This window comes from Hermetia illucens, chromosome 6 (assembly GCF_905115235.1).
Source record: "Hermetia illucens chromosome 6, iHerIll2.2.curated.20191125, whole genome shotgun sequence".
Taxonomy (NCBI): domain Eukaryota; kingdom Metazoa; phylum Arthropoda; class Insecta; order Diptera; family Stratiomyidae; genus Hermetia; species Hermetia illucens.
In genome coordinates this window covers 71,777,259-71,793,339 of record NC_051854.1, presented here as the reverse complement: position 1 = coordinate 71,793,339, position 16,081 = coordinate 71,777,259, and the positions used below count along the sequence as shown (strand labels likewise).

Genomic DNA, 16,081 nt, shown 5'->3' with positions numbered 1-16,081 from the left:
GGGGCCCCTCCTGTGGAATGTAATGTATGAAGTAGCGCTCGGCCTTCGCATGCCAAAGGAGGCAACGTTGATTGGTTTCGCAGACGACCTGCCAGTGGCAACAGTTACGAAACACCATCAGGATGTGGAACTGTAAACAAGTGAAACCACTCAGGCCATGAAAGCGTGGCTCCAAATGGTGAAACTGGACCTCACGGAAGATAAAATAAAGTGGATGCTTATTAAGAATCGCAGGAAAAACAACACTGTAAAAATCCGGTTTGGTAACCACGAGTTCGTTTCAGAATCGATCATTAGGTACCTAGCAAGGATACTGCCTAATATTGGAAGGGTGGTGAAATCCATCCTGCTATACCTCTGGCTGGGCGTGCGCACTGGATAACACAATGAACTAGCGAAGGGTAAGTTCGGCATACCGGCCAATCGCACTGAGGGTGCGCAGTGCATATTGGACGATATCTTATAGTAGGGGTAGTGAAATCCATCCTGCTATACGCGGCTTCTGTCTGGGCGTGCGCACTGGATAACACAGTGAACTAGCGAAGGGTAAGTTCGGCATACCGGCCAATCGCACTGAGGGTGCGCAGTCCATATAGGACGATATCTGGTGAGACAGTTTGTGTCATCGTGGGGATAATTCCCTTGGATCTTCTAGCGAATCGGGCACACTGTCTCTACCGGAGAAGGAGGGTGTATCGGACCGAAGTGACTGTGGGCTTCCGAAAACCACTAGCAACGAGCTGTATTTACCTTACTTTCGTTGGCCAGAACTAAATCTAAATACATAAAACCCTCTAATTGACATCGGCTCTTTGCGTTGTCCTCTCTGCTCCCCAATTGGAGGCCCCACTCTTTAAAATCACTGACATCACCTTTGGATTTCATATCCTTTCATTGTGAATAAATTCCAAGCCCAGACAATGTGAGACTGAGTAAACCACTGATATAACTTGGCGGCGGCATGCCCATTTCGTTGATCCAGCGGCCGAATGTGTGGTATTAAGATTGTTACATTTCTAGACTTTAGACATAACAGCGAAGGCAAATTTGGCGCACTTAATGCGTTGAGCAACATTAAGTTCTGTGCCGCCGTCGGCAATAACAACTATTCAGGGAGACACAATTGATCAATCCCTTGAATAGTCCGCCCGTTCATCCAGATAGGAAGAGTGCAATGACCCGTCAGATTGAGAACTCTACTTGTGGTATTGTTTATCTTTAGTTCAACTCTCCTTGCCCGATCCTCGAAATCCATCAGCGTAGTCGAGGGACTTGAGGATAGATGTCATTGTTGATTTAAGCATTTCATGTCTTCTGGTTGCAACCTTATCGTACTCCACTTTGGAGCTCAAATTCCCCTGAGATTTTACCTCGTGATATCAGGTCAAGCTTACCACAGTATTAAGTGGTGCTTAATATCGGGCAATAAGCCAACCTTGTCTTCTTTCCTTTGTCCTCATTTGCTTGATATAAATGTATCTATGTGGCGCTTCTTTAAATGGCAGGCAACAAAGGGATAAATATTTGAGCTCTATTTTCATTCAATAAGATAAATAAGAAAAGTACACATAAAGGAAAATATCAAAACATAATTTCGTAAATTTGTGTATTCGAAACATCATTAGATCAACAGGGAACAATTTTCTCTTTTGTCGTATCATTTTCCGGCGGGGTACGTTCCACTACCAAAGGGATTGAGCTGTAAACAGGGTATCGCGGAGTAAATTCAGTTTGTATTGACGGTTCTTGCCCTTCGTCTGCTACTTGTGAGCGCTCCATTAACATTGCTTCTTCATATGACGGAGGGGCTGTAAAGAAAATAGAAAAAAGCCTTCATTTTTCATCCGCAAATTTTGATTTTAAAAGTGAATATAATTTAATAAAATTGGAAAACAATTTCAATTATGATTACATTTTGGATGGACGGTTGTTTCTGCCAAGTAGAGAGGGGGTGAGTACCGTTTTTAAGGTTTTGTGTGAAACAAAACCTTATTAGAATGGTGACGGTGTCTGTCTGTCCGTCTGTCCGTCTGTCTGTCTGTCTGTCTGTCTGTCTGTCTGTCTGTCTGTCTGTCTGTCTGTCTGTCTGTCACACCCGATTTATTCGGAAACGGCTAAACCGATTGTCACGAAAATTGGTGAGAGTATGTAATCTGGTGATCCCTTTACATGCAGTAAGTGGCGCCATCTTACGTTAAGTTTAAGGGGGGCTCTCCGTACATGTGAATGGAGGGTGCAAATTTTTTTTTCACAGAATGTAGCCAATTAGGGTATCAAATGAAAGGTCTCAACTAGTACTTTTCGAATCTGGTTCAATATGTGATATTAGATGAAACATAGGGGAGTAAGGGTTGAAAATATGACCCACAAAAAGTGTAACAGGTCTCGTTCTCAGAACCTATCCAACCGAAAAATCTGGAAAAAATCACAGTGGTGCATCTCTACGAAATCTAGGCCTCAAAATATATCCGGTTCCGATATCTGCACAAATAAAGTTAATAATAGTATATTTCCACATTTTAGAAATTTACCCGGCACCCCCCTTATGTTCATCCCAGAAATACAAAATTTGGCATGAGTATAACGAAGAATATAATGCACAGTTTGGTCAAGTTTGAAGAAAATCCAACTATTATTAACAAAGTTATTGGGGGTGAAACTTTACAATTTTTTGTGAATTTCGTGCACTTTACAACCCGCATGACGTCATCATCACATATCAATTCGTCAATTCCACAACGAAATGAGTTCTTACGAATTGGGTCGCAGACAATTATTTTGTTTTAGTTTTTTAGTTATTTGTCAACCAGACATGTGTATATGTAGGTATATAATATATGCGTGCTAATGAACTTTGCGGCTAGTGCCTAATTCAGATAGATATAAGACGTAAATCGGAAATATGGGTACGATAAATTTAGATACGTGCATATATGTGTACAGCAGGTAATAGGCAGTTTGTTTGTTTAGGGTGAGCGTGATATCTATGGCTCTAATATGTACGTATGTCTCGTAGTTTGGAAAAATATGAAGGATTCTGTTGGATTTGTAGCTATATACGGATAGAGAAATGTGCGTCTCTTACATAAGATGAACACAAAACCTTTATACCCGAAGCGCGAGCTTCCGGTATTCCGACTTGTTAAATAATTGCCAAATGTTCATATGGGCTGTATTACTCTTTACCCAGGAGATTTATATCTGATTCATATTATTGTGAGTACTTCAAACCTTTTATTAGCCATCCAAAGCGAGAAGGCGGCGCTGCTGAAAGGAACGAACAGCTGAAATACGTTTCAATACTTGAATCCTGATCTTATTTGTACGTCTTCTTCAGGATTTTGGTAGCTGCTGTGAACTACTATTCTAAGAGTTGTAACCTTGCTTTTTACGTTCCTCACTTGGCCAAGATGTCATCTTCCTGGTGGAAGCAAAGTTCAGAGCGTTGGCTGCAGTCCACGACTATTTTACTTTTGGGGAAACGTGTCCCCAGTAAATGTCTTTTTTTGTGTCCCCAACAGCTTCCCCTCAACCTCCTTGTGTCCTAATTTACGGAAAAGAGGCTCGAGCTGCTCTGTAGTACCTTTCAATTTTGGTGGGCAATAATCGTGTCAGCCAAGTGAATGGCTCAATATGAGTTTCAAATTTGTGGTCCTCATTCCAACAATATATTTTTAGTACATTCCTTTTTATCTGAGATGAACCTACAGTAGTTGGTTGCGCAAGATGTCTTGAAACATATGTTACCTTGATAACGTGAAATGGGCTATTGTATGCGTAAGTGTAATGAGAAGTTCATCTAGATTATGAGAAGCATTGTTGTCAGTTAAATACTCTTTTGAAATATATTTCACAACATTAGCATAGTTCACGATTGGCTAGTTATTCTGCCCTTTTAGTCGGTATCTGTGCAACGATGGATATACTGCAGCAGATTACAGACGTAGCTGGGGATGCACTGCCCATACTAGGCAGCCTCTATAAATAGTATTATGTGCCCGGCCATAATTTTTCGTCGGTTTATTCCCCCCTGCCTTATTACAGATATCCGCCAAGAAACTCCTGGAACACCTTGTATTTTTAAAACATGGTTTACTTCTACAGGGTTGAAACCAGAATGTGCGAGAGTATATATAGGGGAACTATGAAGGATTTAGGTACAATATCTGAAGCTGACAACATTATGGGAACTACAGCTACCCTCTCGAGACTAGAAATTTCTTTTATTTCTCGAACGTGTATTTTCACAATGTTGCTATTAGGACAGACACATAGAAACGGCACTAAGGGATGGAATTGATGCATGTCAGCCAACAGAATGTCAAGTTTGGAATATAGAGATCGATTAAAACTGGCTGGACCCAATACATTAGTTAAACAAAAATATCTAACACCGCTTGCGGTCCATTTCGTTAACCAGACGTTCATGCTTTTAAGTAAGGTTCTAATGAATCACCTTACATACAGCATTATGATTATCCGCATACTACACTAATGCCATTACACATTCTTACTCTATATTACGACCAAACCGTCTCACCTGTCCACAAAGAGATTTCCAAACCCAAGCACTGAGGAAGGCGACAATTAATCGCCGAAATATGCATATTTGCAAAAAATTAATTTTTAGTAAAGTTAACGAAAACGGTTTTGGATTTTTTATTTATAGTACTATAACTTACTTAAAAGCTCTTAACACAGGCTTCCGTTAACAAAGAGATTTCAAACAACTGCCAGAGGCACGTATTTATCGGTCATTGTCTTCGACAACCACCATCCAATTCACTTTTCTTTCGAGTACATCCCCACTTTGACAACCGCTAACCTTCAAGTTAAGTGGGGTCAGTATGCAAACTTACTTGCAAACAACCGCATACAAAGAGCTCGTCAACCAGTGGATTTGGACTTGAACTTCACTTCAGCGCCAGATTGACACTTTTCTGGACTCCCAACGATAGAACATCCTGCAAACTACTAGCTCGAACATGGGTCTCTTTCAGAACGCCCATTTACTTGCAGAGGTGTGCCCAGCATAGCATGGATGTTAAGGTCACCAATGCTATGTTTGGAACGCGGTTCGTAATGAAATTTGAGATGGCTTGGATTCGACACTTCATTAAATCAAATATCAACCAGACTTCTAAGATGTTAATACAACTTGGTGCGTCTAAGTACAATTAGCAGTTCGGGTTCATTGAGATCCACGGTGGATGCTACTATGGAGGTGGTGGATCCGGTTCACCGAGACGGTGATCTCGATGGATAGTGCTCCTCATAACTCTTAATGTCAGAAATGCCTTCTATTCCGTAAGATGGAGAAATATGTTAGCCACATTGGGAAACCCATTCCACGTGCCGAGCTATCCCTTACAAATATTGAGGGACCATCTGATAGACCGATCCTTGGTATATGAGGTGAGAGAGGGCCAGAGGATGATGGAGATCAAGCCGCGAGTAGCACAAGGATCCATCCTTTGGAGACTCAATATGCCAGAAAAGTCGCGCCTGACCAATTATGCGATCAACGTTGCGGCACTTGTTGCCGGCCGCGAACAGACGGAAAGCAAACTTGGCATATTGATATGACGGGTAAGCAGATAGGTGGACTGGTCAAGGTTTCAGCCATGCGCTGCAAATAAATCGAAGTAAAGTAGTCATCTTGACCAAAAAGGGAATCCCGACCCTGGGTGCCATGTTGATTGGCGAGTTGAGACTAAAGAGTATAGAGTAAAAACCAGCCAAGGTTCGACTCGAAGATAAGTTTCGAACAAATCAAAGTAACAGCGCTGCTGATACCCTTGGGAAGGACGTGTATCATAAGCGCCTTGCCCAAGTGCAGAGACAAGAACCGGCCGTGATGGTGATTGCTGGAGTGATCCCCCGAGCCCTCCATGCTAAGGACCGTAAGCAGCTACTTGAGTGGAGATTTAATAGGGGTTGTGGCCCATGGAGAACGTCAACGCAGAATTACAGAGTGGCAATTCTCTTGGCAAAATGAGGCAAGTGGCAGATGAACTGCATGGTTCATCGCAATTTAGATCTGTGGCTGAACCGAAAGTGTGATGAGATTATCTCCTTACGCAATTTCTAGGTAGGCATGGAAGTTTTCAGTTTTACCTGCATAAAGTTAGCAAGACAGGATCTCCTCATTGTGTGCTCTACCATGGAGTGGCGAAAGACGCTGAACACACCCTATTATCCTGTGAAAGGTTGGCCAGATTTCGTCAGCAACTTTTTGCAAATACAGGAGAGCTCTATCCAGACAACGATGGCAGAGAGATGCTGAGAAGTGCTGGCAGCTGAAATCGTCTTGCGCATTATGTTCGGACTTTTCTTGTTGCAAAGAAGATTGAGGTCGACTGGGGGAGGGACGAATGGAAGGGGATTCTTTGAACTAACAGTTCCCTTCCTCCTTTCCGGAAAGGCTAGCCCGAAGTAAGGGGGGGGGGGAGGCATTTAGTTGGTAGTCCAGCGGTATACCATTCCGAGATTCCAACACTCAGTGGGTAAGCGCAATCAATTACGCCTCTTCAAAAAAAAATACACTAGAAAAGTCCACTCGCGCTCAGTACCTAGACCAGTTTTCCTATAAATCCATGTAAGGAAGTGTAATATTATGCAAAACCAAATAAAACTCAATAAAACCCCTAAAAAGATGCTTCTCTGTATACGGATGAGCTCTGAGGAACTATTTATTTCCTATGATGTATGACAAGGTGAAAGGCCAGCCTTCCGTAGATGTTATTAACAGTTTTATTAGTTTCGGACCCATGCTATACAGACATAAGACTTCGATTAGTTGGGTTAATCGAATTAGTACCTTAACAAGTTTCCACTATTCCAAGTTGTTCATTCTACAACTACCACTTCTGACCTGACGACGGTCACACTGAACCTGTTACCTGCAGTGCGGCGCCGATAACGGCGTGGATGCACAGTCATGCATGTTCTTGTGATAAGGAGATTCATTTCCTCAGTCCCTTTCATTCGCTAAATACGTGAACCGGCTGAAGTAGTTGATAAAAATTATGGCGAAGCTACTGCAGCTGGTCATCCGCCAGGTCTATATGACACCTAGACGTCAAACCGCCATACTGTTAGCAGTTTCAACGCAGTGCTGTGCATTCCGTCACAAATTCAGATAACTCCAGCGGCTTCTCTGTACCGGACTCTAGATTTTTTCATCCTCTCATTTAAGGGGTGTGCATTCTATACTGAACTGACATTGTCGTACTAGCTTTCTCAGTCAGTACGAAGTTTTTACACTTTCCTCATCTATTCTCTGAAACGCTGTATAGCGATTGAAACTGATGGTATCCATCCCTTCTCCTCCCGCAATCGGGCTTAGAAACCTTATGAAAATTAATTTAATCTCTCTGTCTATCTGCCACACACACTTTTCCGAGAAATGGTTACACCTACTGACTCGAAATTTGGTGGGAATATGGGGACTGCGAACGCCTGCGCACGCCGGAAGTAACATCGTTCTACGTACAGTTTGAGTGGTGAGGATCCCCATACATGATAAAGAGGGGTGTAATTTCTTTTTCATCGGATATAGTCATGCGGGGTATCAAATAAAAGTTTCGTTTAGCGAACCCGTTTTGAAATTAATCATATAGAGGGGATTTTATTGTGTAGACGTGTGACTGTGCCATCCTCAGAAACTACCAAATTGAAAAATTTGAAAAAAAAAATCACTTAGCTGCCCTTATACGGCATACAGGGCTCAAAATACCCTCCATATATAGTTAATTGAATACAGTCCTGTCGACCTCTATGGTTCTGCGTGTTGGTCAGAAATGAAAAATAGAATTGAACGAAAGCAAATCAATGTACATTAACTTCTCAAACAAAAAAGAGAATCCATAAACGGACAAGATGGACCACGGGCGAGTGTGCTCAAATATTTAGGTATGACACTCGATGCTAAGCTTAGCTAGACAGGACAGATCCTAAGAAAGAAGGACGAGCTAGATACAGACAGATGCATTGGCTATTGAGGAGAAGTTCTCAACTGACCATCGATAAAAGGATGCTAATGTATATGCAGATCCTAAGGCCCATATGCACGTACTGCATCCAGCTCTGGGGCTGTGCCAAAAAATCAAACGCTCCAAAATAAACTACTTAGAAGCATAGTAAACACTCCCTGGCTCATTCGTAATGAGGATCTGAATAGGCGCCTGGAAGTACAGTTGGTTAATGAAGTCATCAAAGATCAAACAATTAAACATAGCCATCGACTACGATCACATGAGATATCAAAGTTCGAAAATTGATTGATATCGATAATATAGTGAGACGACTGAAGAGAGTAAATCCAAACGATTTGCTCACATAAAGGATGCCTAAAGATATAAGCCACTGAGGAACAGCCTGTTCCTTAGCGAAGCCAACCAAATTGCTGGGATGAACCAAAGGGTCTTCTCCCAATAAAAATGATACCTAAATATGCAAAGAAAACTGTTGGATGAAGAAATCTCAGTCGTAGCTTGGCGAGAGGTGGTTTAAGTGGGTAAAAATGTCACACTCTCAGGGATCGTGAACTCTGAGGTTAGTCTTTTGAAGAAAAAAAAAAACTGTTTATATCACATCTGAGATGAGGATATCCGCGATCGATATGGGGTTCCACCGATCGTGGAAAGATAGTGAGAGAGATGTCTTCGATAGTATGGTCACGTAACCCACGCTAACGAGAATTTAGTCACCAAGATTGGTCTGCACATCGAAGTCGATGGTAAGCGACCAAAAGGCCGGCCCATACAACGGTCGCTCGATGAGCTAGGTGTGGATTTGAAAGCCTCGCGATTGCATCCAGATCAGACTTCTGATAAAACCAAATGGCAAAACCGATTAAAACGAATCGAACCCGTTTGCGAACGGGACAAAGGCACAGAGACACAAATAATTTCATACCACATTTCCCAACTTATTTGAAATCGTATGGTTTCAGAATGCGTTTTTCAATACGACACTTCAGCGAAATTTCAGTTACGAGCTGGCGGGCCTTAGCGACCAGCTTTCGTCATATTTCAGGTTATGTGTATAGCTCCACTCTATTGGTTAACCCCAATCAACCCGAATGTTCATTCTGGCCATCCTCAACATACCCGACCATTATTGCTTCGAATTTAGGATGTATTATAATTAGTATATGCATACACAGTAAACAAATAGTTAATATTAAAATATTTTACTTACGTATATTTGGACCGGACATATCTGTTTCCGCGACGACTGGAGGCGCTGTTGATGTTGATGGGGTTGGCTCAGCCACGCTATTCTGCGCATACATCATTTCCAAATCCTTTGGGGAAGCTCCAATCAGTGGCACTGTTCCCAAAATTATCGGAATAGTTACTACTGGGTTTCTATGCAATCCCGCAACAACAGCTTCAACCTTTATTTCGTATGAAACCTTTACAACTCTAGCGTAAGGCGGACTAGTTGGCGCAATAGGTGGTACAACTAGATTTTGATCAAATTGTGCCGAATCCTTCGGCCCAATCACTTCGACTACCTTTGCACTTGCTACACGTGACACATGGGTCTTCGTACTGGGATACGGTAGATCCGCAGAGTAATGAATTATTTGATTAATACAAAAATATACTCTTGAGACAGGAATGTTGCTGGTATTGTCAATATCAGCGTGAATTGGTATAGTCTGCCCTGGGACAAAACCTGCTTGTGGTATGGAAGCTTTCAATTTTAGTGGATTTGTACTTAAACCACCCCAGAAGGCTTTCGACATGTGCGCTTCAGTTACCACCTAAACTTTTCTAGATTAGTAAAGTTTCATTAAAATGTTGTCTTAAGTTTTACTCTTATTGCTGGTGGTTCATAATTCAAGTCCAGCGCTTTCAGAACGGTGAAATTCTTCGTGAAACTATCATCAAACCGTTTGGGTCTATCCAAGACCACCTTGACTGAATACCGGATATGACCGTAAGGGCTCTCGAATGAAGAAGGCACCTCGTAGGGCAGTTGACAAGAAAAGTTGTAGGTGTATGACCCAGGCTGGATGACGGCTGGAGGTGCTAGAAATTTAATATAAAATATGCACATATTATGGTCTCTAAGTCTGCTTTTAAACATCATAATGCATGTATACCATGGCTTGAACCGTAAATATATTGGCTAGATGAAAGGTATATTTCTTTGCCTGTAAATCGTCGTCTCCTCCGACTTCTCCCAGCAAATGCCCTCATGACCCATTGTGCCGAAGCTAGTCCGATGATGTTCAGAATAATACCTAAATTGGAACATGGTCTATAAACATATGCTATTGCAGCTCGCCTCAGCAGTTATCTAAAGTACCATTTATTTATTATCTAAAGTACCATTTATCAAATATTCGTGTCTCTTAAGTAATCAAAACATTTTAGAAGAGCATGTATTAGAGTACGCATAATTAAAGCGGACACACTCAGTCTGATAACGAAACCACCGCATTAGATTCCATATTATTTCACGCAATACACTGACTCTTTGCGAAAACATTCAACACAATACACACTCTTCCAACGTCCTTCAGAATCTTTCACAAGGCCCAATTATTTACAAAATCATGGTGTTTACATTGGAATTAATTAAGTTTACAAATTACTAACCGCGAACTTTTTTGGAATGCGAGAAGATCACTTCAATCTTCCCAGAGACAACCTGGCCACTATAGTAGACCCCATGGGCATTCTCATCGAATATGATGTTGACAACAGGTTTCATGTTGGCTAGTCGGACCGCTGGATCGTGCAGCACCAAAACCGTGTGGGACACTCCGAGTCAAAACAAACACTACTGCTTTGCGTGGCGTCGATCTTGGTTTAAACCGCGAACTTAGCACCGAAATCCAAATTACACAACATTCTATTATCTTATCGAAAACATAGTCACAGCACCAAGCTAGCATCTACGAAATTTCGGCGTGAATCCATCTTTTTTTGACATTATCGGGGGGTTGCACTCAGGAGGGTTGATACGTTCAAGAGGAAAATATTAGTTCAGAAGCAATTACTAAAGATATTCACCAGTTAAAAAGAGTATCTTTCAGATTAAAAATGGGAGGTATACGAGTATACCGGTTGCGTAGACATTCACTCACTCCAAGTTCACAGACTTAAAATATCGAGCTTATACGCATAAAGAGTAGATATTCGTATTGCTTTTGATATCGTAACGTATTTTCACTCCAGCAGATTCAGATGTGAAGAAAGCGAAAAGATATATGCAAGTCCATTTCCACAAGCTTAAAATTTTCGTGGGATTCAGCCAAAATAGAAACCCAAAGCCAAATTGAGATAGAAAGTTGTGAGGTTCATCTATGGAGCGCTTTGTTAATTTTGTTGAGAGTGCAATTCACCCATTCTACTAGTCTTTAAGAATATATCCAAAATATTCCTGCTTCTCCTAAAAGGGATAAAAATTTATGTGGGAATAGCCAGCAAAATTAGAAATTATCTTGCTACCAAACCATCAACGGGGCCTCGGATAAAGACTACAATCTTCGGCTATCGAAAATGCTTGTTAATGGGTTTCTGAAATATAGGTACACTTGTCAACTATAGTATCTAGAGCCGGAAAGGTTCGCTTTCTCCAAATTCAGCAGGAAATTTGGCAACGTAGGCTAGATATTCTAGTCCCAAGCGAAGTAAGATTGTGGGAACCCGGAGAGGGCTCCTCACACGCAGTTCAGTGGAGATTTTCGAAAGGTGACATTGCAAATGTGATGGACGATCTGAAAAGTGAGGTCTAACAACACCTTTATTGAAAATTTAATGGGGAAACATGATCTTAACAATAAAGGTGGAAAATTCTTGGGTTTGTGCAATGTTCACCGTCTCGTCATCGGCTGTAAAATGTTCAAGGAAGGGCCTTGAAGGGCCACAAAGCCAGTTGGATTTCGAGTGACCGGCAATGAACATCTAATTAGATCGACCTTATGGCAACCACCAGTAGAATAAAAAGTCGTTCCAGGGGTACTGACATTGGCATCGAAAGGGAACATCGCTTATCCCCGGTTGGGTGAATACAATCCGTTTGTATAACCCGTGCAATCTCACGGATAAACAACCGACCATAACAAAAGTGCCTCTATCTTTGAAGAAGGTCAGGTTGTTCATCACGTCCCAAGGGGGGTCGTAAAACCTGGCTGACTGCAGAAACGTAGAGGCGAATCAATAAGCGTAAAAAGCTGAAAACTCTGTTAATCGTTGTTGGTAATGCGCTGAAGCTCCTATACTGTAATAAAGTACGAGAGGTCAATGAAAGCGTACCCCGCAACAAAAGGAATTCCATCATTACATTGCTATATACCATACCACAAAGCATCTAGCAACGGTAGCAAACTTGGCCTTGTGATGGACGCTAGCGGTATGTAGGCTTGCTACCTACGATATTGAACAGGGAGCACTACACTGTGACTCCCGATCGTTTGATATCCGGCAAAGTTGCACCACATGTGAATGAAATGAACCATGAACCGTTACCATAATAGCCGGTTAAAGACTGCCCCTCCATACAATGCTATCAATGGGCTCAAAAAAAGCTTAGCTGACATCAATGATGGTTTCCCTGGTCCTTGTAGACAGAAAACTGATGGCTTCCCCGAAGATTGTATCAATTACGTTAATTCTTTTCTGGACAGCATGGAAAAATTGCGGAGTTTAGGTCCCCGGTATACTTGTTTTCCATAGATTTCGAGAAAAATTTCGACAGCGTTCACAGGGAGTGTATATGGAATGCTCTTTACAGGAGAAGAAAAACTATAACCTAACATAATAGTAATACATTACAAAACTCCGCCGTAGCCGGGTCCTAAACCCGATTGTAAAAGGAGGAGGATTATATATCTTCAGCCCGAATGAACGTATGGCACCGCAACGCCTCAGGGGGTAGGCGAGGAAAGTGCAGGATCTTTGTAGTCTTACAGATCACTTACTAAAGAAGTTGTCATCACACCTAGCAATTGGGTATAAAATGCAAATCCCAAAATGAGGAGCAGGAGAAATTTGAGGTCCGGTACAAATAACCGGCAGGAATCGTCTGATTTAGTGACTGAGTCGTGGTCCCGGAATGGATAGCACGGCGTCGAAACCGCTAATCGTAGGGCGGTTCGACATCTAGGCGCCACGATTATCGAGAGTATGGCACCACCTGCCGCAACTGTTTCGCCACAATCTGTGCATACCACCTTATCAATGCGTTCATTTGAGGATGCCAGTACCTCAGAGCCTAAGCACAAACAGAGAGGCATCTTCCAGTTGAATTTGTTGAGTCTCCCTTGGTTTTCCATGGCACTGAACCCCCATGGCTAGTTCCTTACGTACCAAGTGCAAGCTAACATACTTGATGTACTTAGATGACATCAAGCTATATGCTGGTACTGACGACCACTTAAGAAGTCTGTTGCGAATAGTAGATATGTTTAGCCATGATATTCAGATGGAATTTGGATTAAACAAGTGTCGAATGCAAGCCACCCGCAGAGAGCATTACGAGCCACCTTCAAGTTGGTTATCTGAAGGATGCTCTGCTGTCCGAATTCCTGCGGCGTGTGAAGCTGATGCTGAAAACGCATCTCTCGAGGAAGAATAAAATGAACGCGTTGAATATATTCGCTATCCCTTCACTGGCTTATGCATTCGAAATATTGCCGTGGACGAAAACCGACCCGCAAAACGTCCAGCGGCAGATACGGGCTACTATGTCCAAATTCTGAATACATGACCCCAATTCTGCTGTGGAGCGGATGAACCTGCCTCAGGACGTTGAGGGCAGGGGCGTGGTCCACTTAGCGGCACCACATGACCATCAAACACCGCAGTCTGTGGGCTGACTCCACTTAACTCGAAGGATCGATCTTTCAATCCTCTGACTGGGGTAGAGTCAGACTAAGAGCGGATCGATGAATGCACGGTAAATACGTGAATTGTTTTGGGCAGCCATTTGTCGATTTGCATTTGTCGAACAGATGGCTGTGCTGGGGAGCCACCCGAGCTTATAAAAATCTCATAGTGAAAGAACGGGAGGAGAACGACCAGTGCAGAATGTGTGGTTCGGCGTTAAAGACGGTATACCATCTCATTCCTGGTTGCAATGTAACGGTACCGGTGAAATAAACGAGCAGGCATAATGCCGTATATAAAATGATTCATTAAAACCTTGCATACAAGCGCGGGCGGAACATAGGGACATGTCCGGTGTACTGGTGTGAGCCGCAAGCAGTACTTGATAGTTCTACTTGCACCATTTATTGGGACTGGCAGCTCTAACTAATCGTGAAATACCACACCAACAACCCGACCTGCTTTTCATTTCACAAGACGGGTCGGTCCGGACATGTTATTGATTTTGTTGTCCCCCATAATAGCAACATTGAAAGGAAATACCAGGAGACGCAAGTAAACTATAAACCACTGCCTCGGGAAATTAAAGAAATTTGGCATCTCGAGAAAGTGGTGGCACTTCCCATAATACTACTACCTTCTACGGCCCCCCGCCCGTGCTGGTTGTTCGCTTTTTGCTAGAGAGCAACGCGCACATTGGGACTGACAAAACATTACTTACACCATATCTATAGCAGAAATCTCCATGACTTTCCAGCAGAATGGACACTTCGTCCTAGTGTGGAGATTGACCCCTTCCGTCATCGAAGGTAAGCCATCTCGCTACATTCCTGTGAGATAAACGCCTCACCATTTTTACACTACTCGCAAAACTTCCCGAAGTCCTTCGAAGACACTTGGTTTTTTCAGCCAGATAAGCTCCCACAGGACTAAATTTGCACAACAGCCTTCAAATTCTCCCAGTTGACATGCCATCAAAACGCTAGTATCAGTGTAGAAATATGCGGGAACAACATATGTGCATACTGTCATAATAAGCTAAAATTGTCTGCTAGAGTGAATTGAGTTAAGGTGGCCTCCAAGAAGTGGAATCGCATGGATGACACCGTCAAGGGATGTTACCTGGAGAATTTAAGTAAAAGTGGAAACCAGTTTCGATGTGCTGCTCCCATATAACAGCATAGAGAGAACATTCATTAAATTAAATGAGAGAAACAACGGCTGACTGGCAAAAAATTTCACACTTCGTCAATACAGTACTTCGGAGGTGATCTGTTGAACGTGTGGTGTTGAGACTAAGCTATAGCCCCCTTTGACAGGTTCCTCCCATAAACCTTCAAAGACGCACAAAATGCTTCCAGGCAGTTACTTCCCGTCTCACTTTACTATCGCACACAGGTCGAATGCAAAGCATTTCCACATCGGGAGTGGACTATGCAATCCAAACCCAAAGAGGCTCACCATAGCCCGGCCACGACTGATCTTTGAAGACTCGAAATTAAATGAAGTCAAAACTTAAGAGAATAATCATTGCTAAGGACAACAGGGAGCAAAAGTAGTTACGCAGATGCACTCATGTGCGAAGCAACCTGTGGACTAATGATCCTTTCCGAAACCGATGTTAGCACAACTCTTGTTACGAATATCCAGAGGGAAGTTACTATATTCTAAATCTATTTCTGGTGGTTATCGGTCTCATTAGTTGTTGTAGTCAGTTAAAATGTAACTTTCACGCAAGCTCGGTGCCCAAACAGTGTAGATACAAAAATCCACAAAACTCCCACCATTACCATTCCGATCACCAAGGTCGTGTTTCTTCATCCGATCTCTGGGGTTCTCATATGATGCATAGGATGCACTTCCAAATGTGTTGAACACTAACGCAACCCCAAGTTGGTACTTGCAAAAGGAAGGCAACTGATTCCCAGGGTGCCACGTTGGAGGAAGCGCGTATTCTGAGGCACTCGAGAGCGTTGCCGAGAAGCGCTTGTATAAACCACCAAATCAGATTTTTCGGTTTGGTAGTTTCTGAGAATGTGTTCATTAAAGAAATCATCATTTCCGACCCCCCGCACTCCCCGCCTTTACTACAAATGTCAAAACTAAGACTGACTTCGAAAGGTACTAATCGAGACCTTTCATTTTATACCTATCATGAATACATCCGGTGAAAAAATATTTTACATCCGCTTTTTGCGCGTATAAGGATACTCATTCCCAGTTGAATCCAT

General features: G+C 42.5%; 1 protein-coding gene across 2 annotated transcripts; it reads right to left on the bottom strand.

Moving 5' to 3' along the window:
• Positions 1-1,569: 1,569 nt before the first annotated feature.
• LOC119660365 (arrestin domain-containing protein 4-like) lies at positions 1,570-11,125 on the bottom strand. Of its 2 annotated transcripts, none has more exons than XM_038068873.1 (5): positions 10,617-11,125; positions 10,118-10,258; positions 9,829-10,043; positions 9,205-9,775; positions 1,570-1,808 (listed from the first exon to the last, which is right to left on the bottom strand). In XM_038068873.1, the coding sequence occupies exons 1-5, from the start codon at positions 10,729-10,731 to the stop codon at positions 1,627-1,629; spliced, it is 1,224 nt and encodes a 407-aa protein (XP_037924801.1). In that variant the 5' UTR covers positions 10,732-11,125; the 3' UTR covers positions 1,570-1,626. The 2 variants fall into 2 exon arrangements, with proteins under 2 accessions (XP_037924801.1, XP_037924802.1); XM_038068874.1 differs by lacking the exon at positions 10,617-11,125 and adding an exon at positions 10,347-10,606.
• Between the last annotated feature and the right edge of the window lie 4,956 nt (positions 11,126-16,081).

Excerpts from the sequence above, each read along its gene's own strand:
- LOC119660365 (XM_038068873.1), bottom strand. The coding sequence starts at position 10,731 with ATGAAACCTGTTGTCAACATCATATTCGATGAGAATGCCCATGGGGTC. Across the intron at positions 10,044-10,117 it reads TATTTACGGTTCAAGCCATG|CACCTCCAGCCGTCATCCAG; the intron begins GTATACATGCAT and ends TTAAATTTCTAG. Across the intron at positions 1,809-9,204 it reads TATGTCCGGTCCAAATATAC|CCCCTCCGTCATATGAAGAA; the intron begins GTAAGTAAAATA and ends TTTTCTTTACAG.